General features: G+C 39.2%; 1 protein-coding gene across 1 annotated transcript in view; it reads left to right on the top strand.

The window, feature by feature from the left end:
- The first annotated feature begins 3,572 nt into the window (after positions 1 to 3,572).
- The window catches only part of LOC128851962 (protein ELYS-like), a 51,750-nt gene continuing 34,226 nt past the window's right edge, over positions 3,573 to 21,096 (top strand). The window contains exon 1 of the mRNA XM_054064279.1: positions 3,573 to 3,682. Within this exon, the coding sequence (XP_053920254.1) occupies positions 3,589 to 3,682 (94 nt within the window). The 5' untranslated portion in view covers positions 3,573 to 3,588. The remainder of the gene's footprint in view (positions 3,683 to 21,096) is intronic.

The following is a 21,096-nucleotide window of genomic DNA, read 5'->3' as shown; positions in this document are numbered from 1 at the left end:
TGTAATTCTAAACAAAAATTGTGTCTCTTGTCAAAAAGTCCCCATCTTTTCTCAGTCCTGCAAAGAGAGTTTTGTTTTTTAAGAAAGCTCTGTTATTGTAGTGCTAAAAAAAGAAAATCCTTTTGAGTAACTTCTCTCCCAGAAGAATAGCAGAAGCAATTGCATGAACATTGGGAAAAATATTGACACCTCTCTCTACCGATTTCCCCTCATTCTCTGCACAATCCTGTGGCTTGCAGCATATCTGACATTGTAGTGACCTTTGTACAGGCACAGAGGACCCAGCAGTGTAAGCACTGAATTACGTTCATGAACATGATAGTAAGAGATGAGAAAGATAATACAAAAACAATTGGATGCCAGTACTGGAAATCAAATTTATTCCAAAGGGTATATTTGTTTGCTTTGTTATCTTTATATAAATCTACATGTAAGAAAACATACATAAAATCCCAAACCAGGCTTATTTTTCAAAACAAGCAATGGATTATATGTTGGCTGTAGTTCTTCCTGTCACATAAGACCTCTGGACAAAGAGCAGCTCTAAGAAGCCCTGAATAAGAAGTCTTGGATAGGTGTAGGTTTTTGGTTTCCTGTTTGGTTTTGTAAAAGAAGTGGGAGCTCTTGCATTTGCCAACCATAAGTTATGCAGCCTGCTTTTTTTCTGAAGTCTTTCTGATCACGAGATAAGAACCCAGATGGCAATTCTTAGCGAGATAATTTAATTCTCACCACTTACATGTCTGTTTCTCTTTCAAATTCCTGTGAATTATAGATTGTACAATTAGTCTGTTTGAACATTCCCCAGCTACAAGCTACAAAAAAGCTGTGTTTCCAATAACGAATCACATTTTATTTGCCAAATGTGGGATCATAGACCAATTAGAACTAAGTATTTACTTAGAAAGGAGTAGTTGTATTCATCCAGCAATCTAGTTGCATATAAATAGAGGAAAATGCAAACTTCCTTACCTTTTTACCACCTGTTGCTCCCTCGGTTCCAAGATTTCTTTCTTTGAGAGTGAAAGAAGCAGACAGTTACAAATTTAAAATATCAGAGTTGTTTGTTCTTTTCTAAATCAAATCTTATTTGACAATAATAGGGGTAGATAGGTCATAGATAGACCCATTTAACAGTTCCAAGTCTTGTCCTCGCCATCACCAAAGAGCAAGCACTGCCCACCCCGTGGGAATGCTGTATGAAGTGCTGACAGTCAGAACTAAGATAAAGACACCTTTTATAAAACTTTCGGAGCTGGTTCATGTAAGAGTATAATCAAGCCATGACATCTGCCTAGAGATTGTTGAGACATCTGCCATGCAGAGAAATATCTGGCAGAATGAAATTCCCCTATGTCCATAAACCTCATCCCAGTAGTAACTGACACCACCAGTAACTCACCACTTCTGTGTTGAAACATCTACCACCACATCCTGGTAGAGATGAGGGAGAGCCTGGGAATACCTCTGTCCTCCAACCACACAGAGTCGGATGTGGAGCCCCATCTGCCTAAAGGCTTCCCCAGCTGCAGCACAGCCCTGCCATGGGCAGAGTGGCTGCCCTTGCCTGTCACTACACAGACAGGAACATCAGGTATGAATTGACACAGGTTTTCAACAAGCGTGGAAAAAAATAAGTAACTGATAGTTTTATTTATCTTGGTCCTAGGTACAGGCGCTCATCTAAAAGGCAATGCTGCCCTCTGTTCTGTCTTCAGCAACTCACTCATGCATGGCTGTCGCCACAGACCCAGTTACTCCCACCACAGCTTGGGGCTTTTAATTGGCCTCAAGTCAAATGATGTGGAATAAAAGAAAGCAAAGCTGGCTCCTGCAAGAAGCTGCGCACCCTCAGTTCCTAATGAGCTTCAGAGACTTAGAGAAGGCGTTTTGCATTCACTAAGGAAAAAGTAATATACTGCAAGTTATTGTAATTAGTTCTTCAAGTCCTAGTCTTCATCCACTGCTTTTTCAATATATAACGCAGGTATTAACATTTAAATAATAATCAATATATTCACCTTTTATATTTCAAATTTGCTATAGTTTAAACCCTCAAGTCCTCATCCTAGTTGCCACTGACATGGAAAGTAGATTATTCCCTTCTTTCTTACCCTTACAGTGAGCTTTTACTATTGAAGCCATCAAACAAGGAAAATGGACTCCAAAGAGTTCAAACTCTAGGTTAAGATAGGTTTGTATATTGTAGCAACTGATGAATCTGCAATATTTACATGGTTAACAATGTCAAAATAGATTATATGTTAAATAGTATTTTCTCTTTAATACTACATTTTGTATTAGTAGCAGCCAACATAAGAAATTAAAACCTGATGAAACAGATTTCATTATCAGTTTAGAAGATAATGCTTATTTTATCTTTATTTTGTTGTGTTAACTTATTGATTAGTTCAATACAGAAATTTCAAGGCAACTATGAGTCCTATGTAATCAGTCTTTACAAAACTGTATGGGAAACATGTTTTAAAGTGAAAATGTACTAACAATATATTATCTCCACATTTTTAATACCTGACTATTTTTTAAAAGAAATTATAGAATTAACAGGAAATAAAGATCACCCCTTATTCATATTAGACCCAACTCCAACACCAGTAATACCATTGACTGTTAAATAGCTCCACAAATACTTTTCTTGCACTTGGTGGAAGTACTTACGTAGGCAAATACTGCTGGGCCCTCATAAAAGAGGGAAAATCCCGGCTTCTCTGATTCAAAGGTTTATTATTAACAAACCCCTCCGTTGCTCAAACCCCACAAAATGGTTTCAACTGAACAGCCACACCATTAGTCGGAGGAAAGCACACATGTGATAAAGAAAGGGAATGACAAAGCTCACTGACGTGTTGATACACAGCTGATAAGGAAAACAAAAACTCACTGGTAAAAAAAAAGAGTTGAGTTTTAGTTGAAGTCAGAAGCAGCATCTGGTCTCTTTTCTCACCAAGAAGATGTTTGCAATGATGCTGAAGATATTTCCAGTTCTAGTCATCCCTACAGGTAAGAATAACAAACTGATTGAAATAGCACTGGAATAAAGGAACCTGCTGAAATAAGGGAGAGGGTGAACCTGACTGGTAAACTTGGAGAAAGATTAATTTCAGGATGGAAAGAAAATCATGGCTCTAATGCTATGCCGTTCTGTGGAAACAAGCAAGCTGACCACTGACTGCTAAGAGTTGCTTGCTTGAGAACAGAATTTTGGCTTTGGTAAATTAATACTTTGCTTTAGAGCCAGAAAGAGGCAGAGAGCTCTCACGTAGAGTGTTCAGGTCTTTCAAGAGCTTCAGGGTTCAGTTTTCTCACATTTGGCTTTTGGCTTCCCTTGATAATAGCCCTGGGAAATGCTGCCTTTGTCCCACTCTCACCAACAAATTTTTGGGAATGCTTAACTTCAAGCATGAAACAATCCTTTGGATTACCCTGAAGTTAAGTGATGATGTAATACTTTGTTGAACCTAGGAATTATATAGTATATTGAAGATTATGCATTATTTATGTTTCAAGGACATTTAATTGTGCAAAACTTTATTTTTAATGTATACAGAAGCAGACATTTTAAGTCTAATGCACCACAGTGATGAACAGCCTCTGCATCCACTAAAGAAAATGGAAGTCAAGTTTCCACATTTTCTTTTTGAAATGGAATTATCTTGTTTGGGTGGGTGAGAAATATTTTAAATAGTTACTCCTGGTGTTTCAATGTTACCGCTCTTACTCACACATGAACCTCACAGATTTTTTGCCTTAGAAAGGAAAAGTAATGCACTGTTAGCACCGATACTTTTTAAAACAATGTCTTGTAATTTTAAAGCCCTGGATTTAAGACTAGGAGTGGGTCTGTACTGATAGGCAACTGGTTCTGGGGGTTCTGTAGTGGCGAGGAAAAGATCAGCAAACGTGGACTTCAGGAGCGTTAAAAACTGCATGGGACTTCAGTGAAAGTAGGCAATCCCCAATTAACTGCAATGGCTTTCTTCAGAGCAAGGAAACGATCTTACTGTAATATTTATCAGTAAAGGACGTAGATCAACCATTTTTAGAATCCCCTTCAGACTAGCCCTTTTCACTCAGTTACCTCTTACACATGTGCTTTTTTTGCACAATGTATGAAAGGGGATTATGAGTTTGAAAGTGTCAACAGTGAACTAATGCAAAGCAAAACTCCCGTGATAGGGGAACCGGTTCTGCAGGGGCCAGTTTGCTTCACTTCCAGTCAAAAACCCCACCTTACAATTAGTGATGGCTTTAAGATGTCTCACTGGACAATGGGCGTTTGGTTGGTTTGGGCTTTATATTTTTACTAGACCAAAGCCTACTTCAACTAAAGAGATTTCTTCAAAATACGCAGCTTCGTGGAAAATAGAACGCTTTGTGGACTCGTTTCTGCTAAAATTAATTTTTTCTGGAAAAGTTTATAACAGCCAGCCTCTGTGGCACCCCTGACTCCAAAACTAGAGAATGAGAATGGAAATACGTGAGGCAGATGACTGGGAAATGGATATTTTCAGTAGAATGACACAGTTTTGAAAGACCATAGCTTTATTCAGCAAATAACAGGAAATAAATAAGTGTAAACCTGGAAGTATTATGGTGGCAAGAAACTCTCATCCTCTGGCCAGCTTCAATTGATAAAGCTGAGAACAGTGAACTGAGATATCAAAAATAATATTACACAGCTTTTGTATTAGATCTCAGTAAGGAATAAGCTACTCTAAACGCACAGGAGAAGCAGGACTTGCAGCCAGCTCTGGGATCCCCTCTTTCCCCAAGGCAGGTTTGACACATTTAGGTCAGTCTCCAGCCATTCCTGTGAGATTGTCTGCACATATAATGTAAATCTTGCTGTAGTTTAAACCCTCAAGTTCTCATACCAGCCACCACCAATGTGGAAAGCAGATTATTCCTTTCTTCCTTACAGTGAGCTTTTACTATTGAAGCCATCAAACAATGAAAACAGATCCTGAAGAGTTCAGGCTATAGGGTCAGATAGATTTGTATATTGTAACAACTGAGGAATCTGCAACATTTACACGGTTAAAAATGTCAAAATACATTATATTTCATTTTTAAACAATATTTTCTCTCGTAGAGCTGATAATTTGAGCAAAATACTCTTTTGGCACTACTGGAGGCTTAGCTTAAGCTCTCAAAAGCAGCACCTAAGCGTAGGAAGTACAAATATTTCATTGAGAAGAAAATTTTGTATGTTCTGCCTCTATCATTCATATATGCAATAAGCGCACATGAAAATTACTACAGCATATAAAGCTCTGACTTGTATTTCCCATCACATTCAATAGAAATGTATTATCATTCAGAATCTCAAGACAGTAGCTTTAAAACCCGAGTCGATGGTTTAGCAAAACCCTGTCATCTAGACTTATTTTTCTGACAGCTCTAGCCTTGCTGCCACATGTCCCCATTGCTATGGAGAACAGAAACAGATAAATACTGTAAGATGGTGCCTGATTCCTTTCATTAACATGGCAGCGTGGCCAAGACAGATTGGAATATTATGCGAAAGAGCTCACAAGTTATGTTTGCTCCCTCTCTGCTTTAAGCACAACAGAAAGGGTCTATAAAGTTATCACAGAATTTCTTACAATCCACATAGTAAAAGCAGTTCCCAAAAGCTTAGTTTAAGGTTTCCAATGCAAAAGCATTAGAAAAGAACAGCTTCTGCATCTAAGCCCTAAAAAACCTAACCAAAGGCAAAGTAATTAGCAAAAGAAAGGCTGCTGGGTTGCAGCTGGGGGGAACCTGACAGTGCCAGTGAGTCCACAGAGACAACACTGTAGGAGAAGGTGATCCTCAGTGAGTATCAGACATTAAAGGAATAATTGGTAAAAAAAAAGGACAAGAAGGGTGTAAAAGAGGGCTTGAGACAGCTGCGAGTGAGAGTGCAACGTGCAGGAGAGCTCTGTGAGTATGGAAGAAAGATTCGGTTTGCCACAGGCTCTGAAAGAGAAGACAAGTCTCTGCAAGCGAGGACAGGTGTGTTTTTAGGAACTTTGCTTTTTCAGAATGTTATTTGTTGTAAGGGCACAGGTATTCTGTGGGATTTCTCTGCTTGTTAGCTTTTGCCCACTCCCAGCTTGTTATCACTCAAATTTCCACACAAAGCCCAAGGGAAACTGTACCAACAAGAAGAATGATTGGACACATCACACAGGTTTCTTTGTTAACTGTTGCACAGCTCTCACGGTTGGTCCTCGCTGATCTCTCCTCACCACACAGCGGTGTTGTGGTGACCATCCCTGAGAAGATAGTGAATGTCACTACAGGTGGAAACGCAACCCTCCTCTGTACATACACAAGTTCTGAGCCGCTGGGAAATTTCTTTATTCAATGGAGCTTTTACAGTGCCCAGGAGAGCCAGCTGCATACCCTAAGATATTTATTTAATATTAATATGAAGTTATATTTAAGATATCCTTCAGGCCTCACAGAGTCCTGTTAGGTTCGACAGTCTTATTCTCACTATAGATAGATCAGTGAGGTGGGTAACGTTGGTGCTCCCACCCTAAAGAGAAGGGGCTGGGGTGCAATGACATTTAGGGGCAGATGCAGAGTTATCTAGGCTATTGGCTCCCACTGGCATGCCTGAACTCCTTTAGAAACTTATGAGAAAGTACAGAAGGGATTCAGATGCTTGGACTTGGAGCAAGTCACACAGGAAGGGTGAAGCAGATCAAAGACCAGGTGTCCCAAAACCACACAAGTGCTCCAGCTCCCTTTGCTCTTGTCTGGCAGGTATTTCCTTCCATTGTAAAGGCTGTTTTCCTGGCGAGACACCCTTGCCTATGACAATGTGTTCCCTCATGGAAGGATCAAATGAGAGCTGCTTGACTCAGTCGCTGTTGTGGCTCTTGGGCAGCTCACTAAGAGGAGCACTGCCCAGCAATAGGCTATCAGCGCAAAGTGAGCAGTGAATATTTTGGCAGGAATCTCCAGAAATTTGTCAGAGCAGGAAATCTGCCATAGCAAACTTGTGCTGGTACTTCATAGAATCCCACGGGTGTCTTTGTGGTAGCAGAACAATTGCAGATCAAAGGCAAACACTCCCTGTCCTTTCTGAGACCCTAAAAGGCAGCAGAGCCAAACAGGAACTCCCTCCAGGAGTCTGAAGAGACCACGAGGTAGGTCACAGTATCAGCACGGAGACAGCACCAGGACTGTGAAGGACATCAAGCAGTACACAGCTAGCCTGAGCCTCTCACACAGCTGTAAAGACTTGTAGAGCAGCCTGAGGTGCCTGGGAGGAGTCAGGGATGGGATGTGTATCTCTCATACATACTGACACTACTGCCCAGACTTCAAGAACTACCCATGAATCCTATTTTTCAGTGAGGAAACAAACCCATGAATCTCACACCCAGCATAATGTGGAGGGTATGAGTTCCCTTCAACTCAGTCCTAACAGGTGTCAAGCAAGCAATACCACCTTCCTTTATGAGAAGAAATGCTGATTAGATGTGTCACTGCATCCTTGAAGGTGACTGATTTTTTTCCATGCCCTGGTGTCGGGCTTGTGCCTGCTGGACAATCAGTCCATTTTCTCTCACATGGTTTTCATCCTGCTGCTAACCTTATTTGCCTAGAAGTTCAGCCCTCCTGCCTGGTGTTACACCCGAGAGCTGATGTAAAGAGATTAGACTGCCACAGTTCGCACTGGTGATATTCCTGTCACGTTCACCAATTTCCTAATAACATTGTGTTAGGAAGTTTGCCATTGCTGATAAAGTGTTACACCTTCTGCTTGATTTATCAATTATAGCAGGATTAGACTGTCGGCAATTTGCAGAATGTATTGTATGTAGCATATTTGGCATTGAACAGCAACAGCAGCTTGTAAGAAACAGCCTTTCAATGTGGGACAGAACTGCTCGCCCTCCTGTGGTGTCTCATAGCCACGGATAAAGACTGTGTCAATGCTAAGTACACTGGGCCCATCCCAAATTCTGACTCTAGCTGAATGCCTGACCAACACCTTGACTGAATAATTGTATGAATAGCTGTTACTCATCGATTTTTTTTTTTTCAAGTCAAAACTATTGTATTAAGTGAAGAATTATTCAGGAAAGGGCAGTAGCTGCAGGTTTCCTAAGCTGTACACAGCACAATAGATTATATCCACTACATTGCGGTACATCATAAAATTGTAATCACTTGTTCAGGTGGGAAGTACAGCACTGAGACAGGATCAAGCCCATCCTCTCCAGATTTGGTTAGAGTCTCTCCCTGTTTCACTTGTGTCAAATTTTCCATGCTGAAGATATTTTCTGGTCACAAGCAAGAGAAATAAGCAGATTGGAGTTGCGAGTATTTTAGAGGGAGAATGAGACAGTCTCAGGAGATCCAGGAGAGGAAAAACATTTGTAGACTGCGACCAATGAGAAAGCAACCCCAGAGGATTACAATCAGAAAATACTGTAAGTGGTTCAGAGTATGCTTAACAAGAACTGATGTGAGGCTACCAAATGTCAGGGAAAGCTTACAGATCAATCCCTTGAGCACTCATGCCTGGTTTCTGCAGCTCCCACTGCAGGCAACAGGAAATCTGTGCCTGTAAGGACTGTAAGAAACACCATTGGTAAAACCTGCATCTGGTTTTCTCCCTATATGAAACCAATTTCATGGTAAATTCACTTTCACACCACAACACATGACCATTTTTAATGGATGATTCACATTTTCATTAAATAAAGTCAGTTAAATTGGGAAAACCATGGTTTAGTGACTAATCCTGCTCTCCTTGATCCCAAGGTAAAATTCCCTCTGGCCACAGTGCCAGTCATCCTCGGCCTGTGTGCTGGGCGAGGCCAGGAGGACATCCTTGGCTCCTCTGAGCCTGCTAGTGTGTCCAGAGGGTAAAAATGCTTTTAGCAGCCCATGCAGTCCTGTACCCTCCTTGACTCTGTACCCTCGTTCCACAACATGGTACCATTTTGAACCTATTCACAATAAAATCGTTGTAATGAAAACACTGGGGAGAAAGGACTGTGCCTGCTTGGGGAAAATACAACTCAAAAAATTACAGCTGAACATGACATTGGATTTTCAGCCTCCCTCTGAACCCACAGCAATCCAAGGTTACTATTTCTATGACTTTTCTGAGCTTCAGGAAGGACAGAGGGCCTGAAACCATGCGTGTTTTTCTCCCACAAGTTTAAACAAAACATAATCTCTCTTTCTACAACGCTGGCTTTGCCCTGGTCGCTTGGCACGTAGCTGCAGTTAAGTTTCACATTTTGTTCCAAGTAGGAAATATATGCACACCAATGGAGAGATGCCAGCTTTGGCTTTAATTGTTTAGATTAAAGAATACTAAAATGCAAGTAAAAAATATATTAAATATCCTCGTAAAATGACAAAACCAATGGACCTGAACAGACCGGCACCATAGCTTACCGAATACCAGAACAGTAGCATTCACTTTAAACGGGATAAAATTATTTAATTTTATGAGCTATTTAGATTCTTCTAAAACATCAGTAATAAATAAACAAATAAACACAGAAGCAAATATTTCCTTATATACAGCACATACTGTCCCTGAAAAAGTTTGCTGATCGCCTTTTTTTTCAGTAACTGGATAACATTTTCAACTTACATTTTTTAAAGTAGAAAATTCTGCCAAATATTTTGAAGATAGGATTCTTACAACTTGAGGGGAGGAATGTTCATTCTAATAAAGAATCATAGTAGTGTTTGGGTGGGAAGGGACCTTAAAGATCACCCAGTTCCAACCCCCCGCCATGGGCCAGGACACCTCCTGCTCGATCAGCCTGGTCAACCCATTCAACCTCGCCCTGAAATAATGTTTATTTACATAATAGGAGCTGTGGCCCTTTCTCTCTCCAAATAACGGAGCAAACCATAGAACATTAGAATTAAGGTAAATTTATGTCATTAAGATGCTTTTAGCTTGAAGCATTAATGAATGCGAGCCCTAAATTACTAGACTTTAAGACATAATGTTTAATAAGCACTGAGGCCATAGGTAGCCTTTTGAATAAGAAAGTCAGTATTTTACCCTGCCGCTTACATTACAGATTTTGCAGTGTTTTGAGCTACATGAGCTCAGGCACAGCTCCGTCTGGAGTGAAATCAATAAGATCAGGATCAGGATCAGGATCTAAGTGTCAACTTAGAAAGGAACTACCTTGAAAGTGATCATAGCTGATTTTCTTAATTTGTTAAATAAAAGGAGTTAGTAACAGCCTAAATTTTTTGTGTCAGAACTCATAAGGATCTTCTATGTATGCTTAGAGCTAAAAATAAAAATCATATTTTACTGTCTGGCAAAGTCTTGAGCTTCTTAGAGCAAATGCTATGAGGTTTGGCAGAGGAGCTTCCCTATAATTCTTAACAGAAATAAATAGCCATATTCCTTAGGTCCAAGAGCTCTCTCCAAAACGCTGTTTGCTGTACATGTTATATACTGATAAATGTCTGTACTGCAAATGAAATTTTGTTATAATTATTTCAGTGTTTCTTTTTATTTGCACCATCTGGGGTCAGAATTTGCAAGTAAATATACTTGTGCTTTGAATTCACAAAGTGAAGTTTCAGTACTGCTCATTTTGCATTCCTGCTTTTTGATGTAGCTTCTGCTTTACAGAAGGGGTTTCCTACAGATGAAAAGCCTGGAGAAATTTGCAACTCAGTTATTTCAGTTATAACAATCTCTTACCCAGCTGTCATTCTCACTCTTCTGCACTTTTGTTAGCAAACTGAGACCAAAATATATCCCATGCTAGCAATTGCTCAAAACATATAGCTGTATCATAATGATATCTGAACATAAAAGTTGAATGCTGTAATCAATGGCATGACAGTATAGTGAAACACCCAACCTGTCTATGACTCACATTTCCGATGTTGTGAAAATTTCTGTTTGTTGAGAGCTTTGAGCAGTTACTGTCTCACAGTTTCTTTTAAGAGAAGAAAATATTTTCCTTCTATAAAACTTAATCTGGCCACAATTTTTTTAAGATCTGCTGTCAGAGTGGGATATATTGGATGCTTTTTTTCGGGGGAAAAAAAAAAAAAAAAAGTAAAATAAAGTTTAAAAAAATAAACAGGGCTAACCTGTTAAAACCAGTTATTTTTTTCTTCTAACACAAACCACTACTTTTCAGGGCATGGCCCAACCAAGTCACTTTGAATTGCTATAAAACTTCGCTGTCAGGTTTCTATTGCCTTAATCTAAATATGCAGATCTTGCTATTTGCTGGAAACAGCATATTAAGTGAAGACATCCAGTGTAAAATACCTGTCTCCTAAGCAAAAGTGACTGATGAGGCAGTCAAAATTCATATGCTTGCTTTCTTTTAACTTCATTTGATCTCAGTTGGGGCAATGAATTCTAAAATGTAGCTAACTTGTACATTATTTGTTTTAAATTGTCACTTTTTACTAAATTGAAATTTTCACATTTTTTTTACTGGAATAAAAAGGAGAATAGGGTCACCTTATTTATCTTCTTTATACAGTGTATACCTTTGCACCAATTCAGATCTAAATTAGAAAACCACAGCTACATATAACTTTTTACACATTATGTCAATAAAACAAGTGAAAAAATATGTTTGGTTGCCCAAGTTCATTCTGTTCTCTCTGATATTGCCTGAAAATGTAGTGCACCTGATCTCGTTCCCACTACACCACCTCTATTTAAGTCAACCCTCTTTTGGTCTGTTTCAGATGAGGAATTGAACACTCAATGTAGTTAATCTCCTAGATAAAACAATAGAAAGCATTACATAAACATATGAATAAAAAGTAAATAATATATGTGCTTATTTACATGTGTCTATATGTAGGCATGCCTCAAAAAATACATCACATGAATATGCATAGAAACTTAGGAATCTTTTCTTAAGAACAAGGGTGTGTTTATCCTGAATGTCAGTAAATATATTATTTTTTAAAATCACAGTGTATAGTTTAAAACTGACTCCATAAGGAATATGGTTTCCTAAAAACATTTTTCACAGATGCACAATGAACTAAACTACCTCATCTTCCAGCTCTAGAAAACACATGGCAATCAAGACCTATGCTAATCATGCGCAAGAAAATGGATTGCTTCACACATATGCACATGCTACTGACGGAGTCGACGGGAGACAAGCACATCCGATGATGATCAACAAGTCTCAATTTATTGATACGATAGGCATGCTTTTATAATAGCAGTAATAAGGCTCATACATATTGCAAAAGTAAGGCTCATCATTGGTCTGATACAGAGTGTCAGCCCTGCCTCTATTGCTACATTCCTAGGATGTTTGTGGTTTTTCTAGGTCCTGTTTTTATCTCCTGTTATCGCCTAACTTCTTGCTCAAGGAGACTGTGGCCTTGTACGAGGCTGCTATTATTTCACCAGCTGTATTTTTTCACGTCCCTTCTCCTCAAGCCACGTCTCTACAAAAACTCTCCACATGCTACTCTTCCTAATTTTCCTCTGAAGAAACCGAGCTATTGGAAAGGTCCGTTATGTAGTGGGTATTTCCAACTCAGAGTGGGAGGTTTGTCTTAAGAATGTCATTGACACTGTTGACACCATCAGAGGCTTTGCAACCTCCTGTTTGTTAGGGGTTTATTTACTTTGCAAACCTCTGAATGGATCCAAATACGATATTTACTCGAGACATCTAAGTGAATCCTCAATGAATCATTCCTTCAGCCTCTCTAGGATAACCCAGCTCTGCATTTCGGAAGGAAAACACAAGTGAATAATCAGCTGTGTTTCCCATCATTATGATACTGTCTTTCATTGTACTTCCACATAAAGATCTGAGCCCTGTTTTACTGAAGATTTACCCAGTGTAATACAATAATATGTAATTTCTGTCATTTTACTCATAAGTAGTTAGCCTTTCTTTTCATTACAAAGCTCTTTTGTATTCAGTTGCCTTTTTTTTCATTTAATGCAAAAATGAAAGATAAAACAAACAACATAGTGCTACCAAAAGTCTGAAATGCCTCTACCTACTCAGGAAATACAGTGAACATACTCTGCTGTCCTCCTTCATCTTGCAAGAAATAACTTCATTTATTTATTTTACCAGGATTAAAGGCTATTTATGGGGGTTTTTTTGCATTTCTGCCTTACTGCATAAATAAATTCCTCTGAACATAGAATAAAATTTCCTCTTTGAGGTCAGAGCCATGCTATTACACATATCTCTACTGTCTAAATTCTTAGAGTCATGGTTATTTCTAATTCCTCCTAAAATAGTGTATGCCTCTGTAGCATTAATATCTGTTACCCACCTTTAAAAAAATTCTCATTGATTACATCCATTCAAGCACTGGCTGCAAAATGTAGCAAGCTTTATCTTTGAAATGCTACCTCAAAACAGGCTTAAAGAAATGGTACTTTCTCTTGGAATCTTTCACAATGTATCTTTCTGTTTCCCAAATAACCGGTTACAAAACCCAACCCACCTCCCGTCTTTCTTCTCTTTACCGCTTTTATATTTGTTGTTTCCTCTTCCCAATCCTTTCTCTTTTCCTTTGTCTTCTTCACTTTTGGGATAACTTTTGCTGATCAGATTCTGCCCCAATTCAAGCCTTGAATGGCCCTGCCACTTTTTAATCAGGATACAGAGCACGAGCGTCATAAAACCTGCAAAAAAACCAGCCTGCACTGCAAAGTGATATCCATTGAATAAAATCCAGCTGCTGGGGAAGAGAAGTGGGGTTCAAAAATAGCTCTTCTTTTTGTTTCTGCAGCAAAGGTTACTTTCTTAGATTCTGCACCGAAGATGTGCGTCAAATATGTCCTCCTGTCCTTCGATCTGGTTGCAGTACTTAGATACCTGCTTAACCTTAAGCACACAGTTATTCAACAGAGTGCTTTACTTAAATTGGTACTGTCCTACTTTTGCATAAACATTCTTAATTACTTGAGGTGAATTACAAGCGCATATATGGGTACCGGCTGAGATTCCATGTACTTATATTTTTGGGAACTGCCATTTCTTTGATCCAATGGGTCCTTTCCAACCCTGTGATTCCGTGATTCTGTGATTCTTACCACAATTACTTTAAAGGAAAATTACAAAATGAAAAAAATTGTCATTTTATATTACAGCCTATGAATTATTAAACTGTAATTACAGTATCTTTAAGTTTTTTAATCACTCAAGTCAACCCATAGAGTCTTAAGCGCTATATACTTTTTGAATATTTCATTTATTGATGGTTCAAATTAGCACTAAGCCAGTCTTCCCTAGCGCTTTATGAATTAAGAGCGTTCGTACCAGAAATGATCAGCAGGGCTAAATTTGTCATTGTTAAATCCTTTATGTATTGTGCCTATCACTGAGAAAACAGCATGATGCTGCTTCACAGGGAAAGTTGCAGACAATTCTCATGCAGGGAAAAGAGGTGGTGCCATAAAATTTTCTATTATTCGTCTCTCTCGTGCAGGGACAGAAAATGTCCTGACTAGAAAGTGATACATTCTACCAGCTTTTGTCAGAATTGGGTTATATACTGAATATGTTTTGATCTTCACAGAAAAATGTCACCTTCACTTTCCTCCTTAATATCTAGTAAGTAGCACTCTGGCTACCTACAGATCAAACAGAGAAGCTTCTTTTTCCAGGAAAGTCAACTAAAGCTGGCTTCAGACCATGCAAGGCTTAAAAACAGATAAAATAAGAATTCCAAAACCTCAAGCTTAAGATTTCTCTTGATCCTGGTTTTGTATCAGCTTTATCTGCTAGACCTGTCCATTTCTGTTGCAAACCCTTCCATTTCCTTCAATTCTTGACTCTCTCTACCCAGCTGAAAGTCGGAGCACTGCTTGACCTGCTGTTAGAGAGAGTGAGCTGCAACAAAGACAGTTCTATTTCCCCTGGTGAAATCTGTGTCAAAATACTGGCTTCAGGAGGAGATAGGGCTTCACCTTTAGCATGACAATCTTCTCCTTCACCACAGAAGAAATCCTGTAACTGTTAATGGTTTGATGTCTTCTAGTGGATGACCCTCACAGTTCAAGCACTTCCTAGTACTTAGAACTATAATCACATGTACTTCCTTTGCTATCTTTTGTGTAATATTATTTCCAGTCAGTGACCAGCAATCCAAATGCTCCCAATAGGCAACGTTGCAATATTTAAAATATAATGCATTTATTAATACCTTATAGATATCCTCAAAGGTTAAGACTTTGCAGGCAGGGCTGAAGCAAGGAATAAAGCAGAGCAGAAAGCTATTGAATCCAGCCTTGAGGAGAAGGTGAGAAAGAGCATTTAATGCAACAGGGAATAGTTCAGAGATCTTTGTGCTGTGAGCTATGCTGCTCACAAAGGTCTAAGATACGCTCCCTTTGAAATTCAACCGTGCAGCCAGTCCTGAAAACAATTAGATCAAAAAGTGTAAGGTTATCTCAGCCAATTTTAGATTTGCTAGGCTGAGTGACCGAGAGTCGTAGAAGAGGCTTTCCCTGAAATCTCCAAGACATACTTCCCAAAGACTGATCAAGTAAAAGCTGTGGGATTCACTTCTTCTCTCATGTTTTGTTATGAGAAAAATGAAAGATGCAATATGACACAGAATCTGGAGTTCAATCAAAAATCCAAGAAAGAAGTCAATGCAAGATTTTACATTCAACCTTCCTCCACAAAAAAATCTCCACTGTAAAAGTAGTATTTAGAGTTCTGTCTTGCTGATGCTCAGTAATGGAGCAGTTCATTACTCAAACCACCACATCTGCATGAGAAAATGTTTTACTTGCTCAGCCACAACACAACCAGTCCAAGCAGCAGCCCACTTCACATCCCTGATACAGTAATCGAGACAGGCTGAGCTCAGCTGAGTAAGATAGTAGTTATTGAAATCTTAACTTTTCAGCTCTGCTTGTGAGGTATGAAATAAATCTGAAGCTGTTTCACCAGACTGTGAGCAGAAGCAGCATTTCCGGAATTAACAGGATATTGGATTTTTTTTCCACAAAGTGAAAATCATTATTACAAAATAAAATGCCTTCCTTCTGTCCAAATATTAACTAAAGGCTTCACGAATTACAGAACTTAATATTATACCAAATGCACAGTTCCAAGGAATTAGTTATATAATGGATTTGAAGAAGATGATACAGTTTAAGGTAAGAGTATCTATAACAATTACATGCTTGTGAAAAAGAACACCGAGTTTCTTTCACTTCAGGAAAAAATTGAAAAAAATTCTTCAAGACTGTACAGACAAGATTTTCTTGGTTTCATTAGAAGAATAAATTCTACAGATGAAGGAGTTTAAGTGTCTGTAGGATTGCTTAAAACTTTGTAAAAACAGAATTAAAAAGGAAGGAAGAATGTTGGGACACAGAAATAAATATTCCTCTAACTCCTCCCTTACTTACATACAATATCTCTCTAGCTTCATTCACTAGGGCACTTGCACACAAGCCAGTCTGGGATAATGACATAACACAAAATGTAAATGCGGTGTCATCATCCGTTCAAACTAGGAGACAAGAAGAAAAGAAACACTGCAGATCAGGCCACATACAAGAGTCTTAATCAGTTCTTCTAACTCCTCCATGCAATGCCCTTATTTATATTATGTAGCATATGCTTGAGGTGACAGAGACAGCCCTACTCTGACGATGTTTAATGGAGCAGGATCCCTTCCAAGAAGGACAGGTTTCTCATCTTCCCTGTTCTGTGGAAGGATACCAGCTTCTCTCAGCTACTGATCCTTTTCAATCCACATGTGTTTTTTCCATTTTTGTTTAAAAATGGACAACATGAAGAAGAAACATATTTAATTTACCAAAGAAACTTTTTAAATGTGCACTGAAGTTTGACCTGAGTATTCTTTTAAGTTTGGTTCATCTGCTAAGGGATAAAACCAATTATTCATACAGCTTTACTCAAACCAGTTCTGTTGTCACCATAATGCATGATTCACTTCCAAAAATGAAAAACAAGTATTTTTTCCCAATTCCAAAGACCTCACATAACCCCCACATTTCATGACCAGCATGCACATGTCTGATTCCTGACTGATTCCCAGGATAATAAAATACATCTGTTTTACATGGTGACTAAGTGCTCTGAATAACAAAGACTTTCAGCCCAGTAAAGTGACCAAACAATCAGTCACCAGAAGAACAATTTTCAGACAATAATTACACCATCTCTGATCTTCCAGATCTCAGTTCCCAACTTACACAATCCCCAAACCCACTCAGTACCCCCACTACCTATTTTTTTCTGCCTCCATCTTCTTGTTTTCATCTCATCACTATCCCTTGATGCCACTCACTACTCAGCCTCCATCAAGAAGATGTAACTGCACAGCCAGAGAGGGAACTTGAAGCAGAGCCTTGACTGGAAGTCCACAGATGTTTACTGGAACTTTTTAAAGAAATGTTTAGGAGCAAAAATGTTGAACTAAATATGAACTAGAAGAAAACTGGTTTATGCCTGTTGTTTTCTTTCACTTCTACTAACCCACTGCCTTCTGTCCCAATCCTAAATTCTTCCTCCTACCTTAACATGTATATATCTTTAACACCGTCTGACTATAAACAAGACCCTGGTTCCTACTTATCTTGGTAATAGGCCTCTCTGTGTCAGACTTGGCAATGTGATTACATAGCTGAAAGCCCATCCACATTTTTCAGGTACATCTGTTTCTCCAATAAGGTCCATCAGATCATCTTACAAATCTCACTTCCTTTACATCATCCTATCATTATGTACAATATGTAAACAAGACACAGAATCAGGAACCAAAAAACTTCCTTCTGCCTCTCACCGGACATAAGGAGAGAAATTTCTCTTGCATCATAGTCATCAGCTGCAATAGTGAAGAGAATTCCTGTGACATGGAAGAGAATTGCTGTGACATATTCAGGGTGTAGCTCATAGAAACGGTGTGATTCTGAACACCTTCTGACTTGGAGGACATGGATCCTATTTCCTCTTTTGCAGATGGGTGCTTTGATCTCAAGATTGTTACCCATCACCACTACTATAAGAAGCAACAGTGAAGCCCAGTTTGTGACCAGGGAACTTCTAAGGTGAATTTATCTCTACAGGTAGGGTCTTAAAATATAAATTTTTCCCAGTCCTTTGATATAAGTTCTTCAATATAAGTTCTTCATGCACATGTAAGACTTTTTGCAGGTGAATAGACTTGTTAAACCTAAGCCTTGCTGGGGGGCTCTCAGCTTCAATCAGGACAGAGGGGCTTGTTCTCTTTATCATCCTTCCCGTACCTATTATACTTTAAAGAAGCTATTTACTGAGCAAGACAATTAAGGTGGATTGATTAAAGGTTGTTCGATTTTAGATTACTAATACTGAAACACTCAATTCCATCCACAGACATTAAATCCAACTGAATTTAAGGCTCCAGAATCAGGGCCTGATTTGTCAGGATTGTTTACATAAATTATAATACTAATTATAAACAAAAAGCTGTCCATTAGTAAATGCACAGAATGCATCCCTCTGAAACCATGATCTACTATCGTCAATTCTCATAGCCTGAATTGAAGTTCTTTCAATATTTAGTGTTCCTCTGAAAGCTGGAATCCTGATGAGAGAACTGCTTCCATAAAAAAAGTTCACAAGTAGTGCCTAGCATTTAGAGGTTTCAGGTAAACATGTAAAGAAAACATGAAAAGGGTTGTAAATTAACCAGATTCAAAACAAAGAAAACATTTTAGATTTTAGAACTAGCCTCAGTATTTTGATGTTATTTTTCCCTTGTGTTAAGAAACAAAGGAATCACGTGCCCTATTTTCAGCCTGGCCTAATCTGCCATTTGTCTGGATTATGAAAAAGTACACCATTCTAAGTGGTGCCCTTGAAAATCATGCTTCTCACAAGCTTGAATTTTCTACCCTAGGTAGCCAAGGACTTCCTGCATACCTAAGAATCCCTTCAGGAAATTTGATGCTTTCAAGCTGAAACAGACTCCAGAAAGATCAAAGAAATTGAGAAAACTGAAGATTGAGACGCTGATGAAGGGAGACATTACTGAAAGACACAAGGCATTCTTTCTTACTTGTAGAAAATACGTCACATCTGATATTTTTAAATGCCACTTTCCACTTTGGCTTAATTCAATCCTATCGCTCAGGGAACACAACACTTAATAACACAGAAATTTGCAGAAGGGCAAACAGCTCCGAGACGGGTTCCAGACACACCGCCCCTTTTTCTTCTTCAAATTGCATCCATGCTAAGCCAAACCTAACACACAGTCGTGAGTGAATCAAGTTTTCCATACGTGAAGAGTTGATCAAGACATTCAGCTAGATGAACTGCTTAGCAAAAAACATGCTAGGAACATAGACATTGTCCCCTTCTGAAAGCAGACAAATAGTGATCGTATCCGCTTGTATCACTCCAATGGCACAACCAATTCCCACAGCTGACTCGGTGACACCTTTCAAGAGTAGCTCCTTCTCAGCAGATTCAGGAGAAAAGAACACTCTTATCACACAAAATGGGTAGAAAACCCCCAAACTCAACCACCAGGAAATGCAAATCAAGATTCCAACATAAAACATTCACACTGTTACAGTTCTCTCAAGAAATTGCATGACCTCTCTTCTCTGGCGAGAGTGCGTTCTCTGGATGTAAGCAAAGTAGGGCTCTATGATTTTCCCCGCAGAGGAAGGAAGAGCCTTCCTTCCCTACAGCAGATCAACCCAACACGGATATCAGAACAAACCTCCATTAATGCTGTTGTCTTCATCAACATCATCACTGAAACTTTCTATCGTCTGACACCCGAGTAATTTCATATTGCTGTTCTGCCCTGCCCAGGGGAAGTTTCCATCCCTGAGATCTAAACGGAACCTTTCTTCACAGCGTGCCAAACCCTGGGGAAAATATAAAAGAGGAGAGAAAAGGTCATGTTGAGATATGTGTAAAATTCTACGGGTTGTTTCCAAATGGTACAGACAAAGTGCCCAGGAAGATTCAGCAAAGGACTTTCTATTTTAAGTCCACTCTGAATTTTGTTGGTAAACATTTTCCCCGCCATCTTAACTGCTACTCACTTAGAGAAAATGACCGTTTTCATCTTTTCACACCCATGTACCTCTTACCTCATACATGACTTGTCCTGATGCCACGCATCTTCGTTTACCAAAGGTTAACTGCAACAGCCGGAAACTCAAGACACCACCTCCCCTGAAAAAGGTACAAGTGAGGAAATCTGATTACAAAGCTGCTTTATAGTCCTCGTTATCATTTAATTAGGTCTAGGCTCAAGTTTCCTGAACGGCATCAGTCTCCTGCACAGCCAAGTAAACAAAGCAAAGAGACGCTTATCAACTGGATGTTGACAAATATAGTACAAAGAAAATTAATCCAGTGCCTCACTGTAAGTTTTCATTCACCTTTTTGGCGTAGACTGAACAGCCCACAAGTAGCAAGAGCTGCCAGGATCATTCTCAGGCTCTTGAAAGGTAACACCACAGACAGGAATCCTTCCTCCGTTGAGCTGAGAGTTGTGCCTACAGGTTTAAGAAGGAAAAGAAAGGAACAAGAACGAAGAAAAAAGGTGAGCCTCTGGCCTTAACTCTTTGTCAAAGGGCACAAGCGTCTTCTGAGAAAGAGCGCCTGACGTGCTTAGCCTCAAAGTACAGAAGGTCACACCAACATCCCAAAGAAGGGAGTCGAGGAAGATACACACATTTCCTGGTTTCACTGAATACTACCGACAGAACAAAGTGTCTTATAAAAATCGGCTCTATTGCATCCTAACTGCTTGACATAGGCACAAGCAGCACGCTGTCCACAACTGCTCACTCCAAAGGCACAAGAAGGAAAAGAATCTTAGTGCCCTGCGGAGGAGGTGGTTTGCTTAATCCATCTCTGACTTCAGAGTTAGTTCAGAAGAGGATTTCTAAACATTCCAGGATTAGACTCAAAACTTCAGTCCCCAAAAGACTCCTCTTTACATTAACACACTCCCTTTGGCAAAAAATGGAGAGCCTGCACCTGCCGGCATGGCCAAGCAGGAAGACCCACTTACTCCCTTGTCAAAGTTCCCATATTCCACAGTGAGAGGGTGCCATTGCAA

Source organism: Cuculus canorus, chromosome 4 (genome assembly GCF_017976375.1).
Source record: "Cuculus canorus isolate bCucCan1 chromosome 4, bCucCan1.pri, whole genome shotgun sequence".
Lineage (NCBI taxonomy): Eukaryota > Metazoa > Chordata > Aves > Cuculiformes > Cuculidae > Cuculus > Cuculus canorus.
The sequence above is the reverse complement of the archived record's forward strand: the minus strand, read 5'-3'. Positions and strand labels throughout refer to the sequence as shown.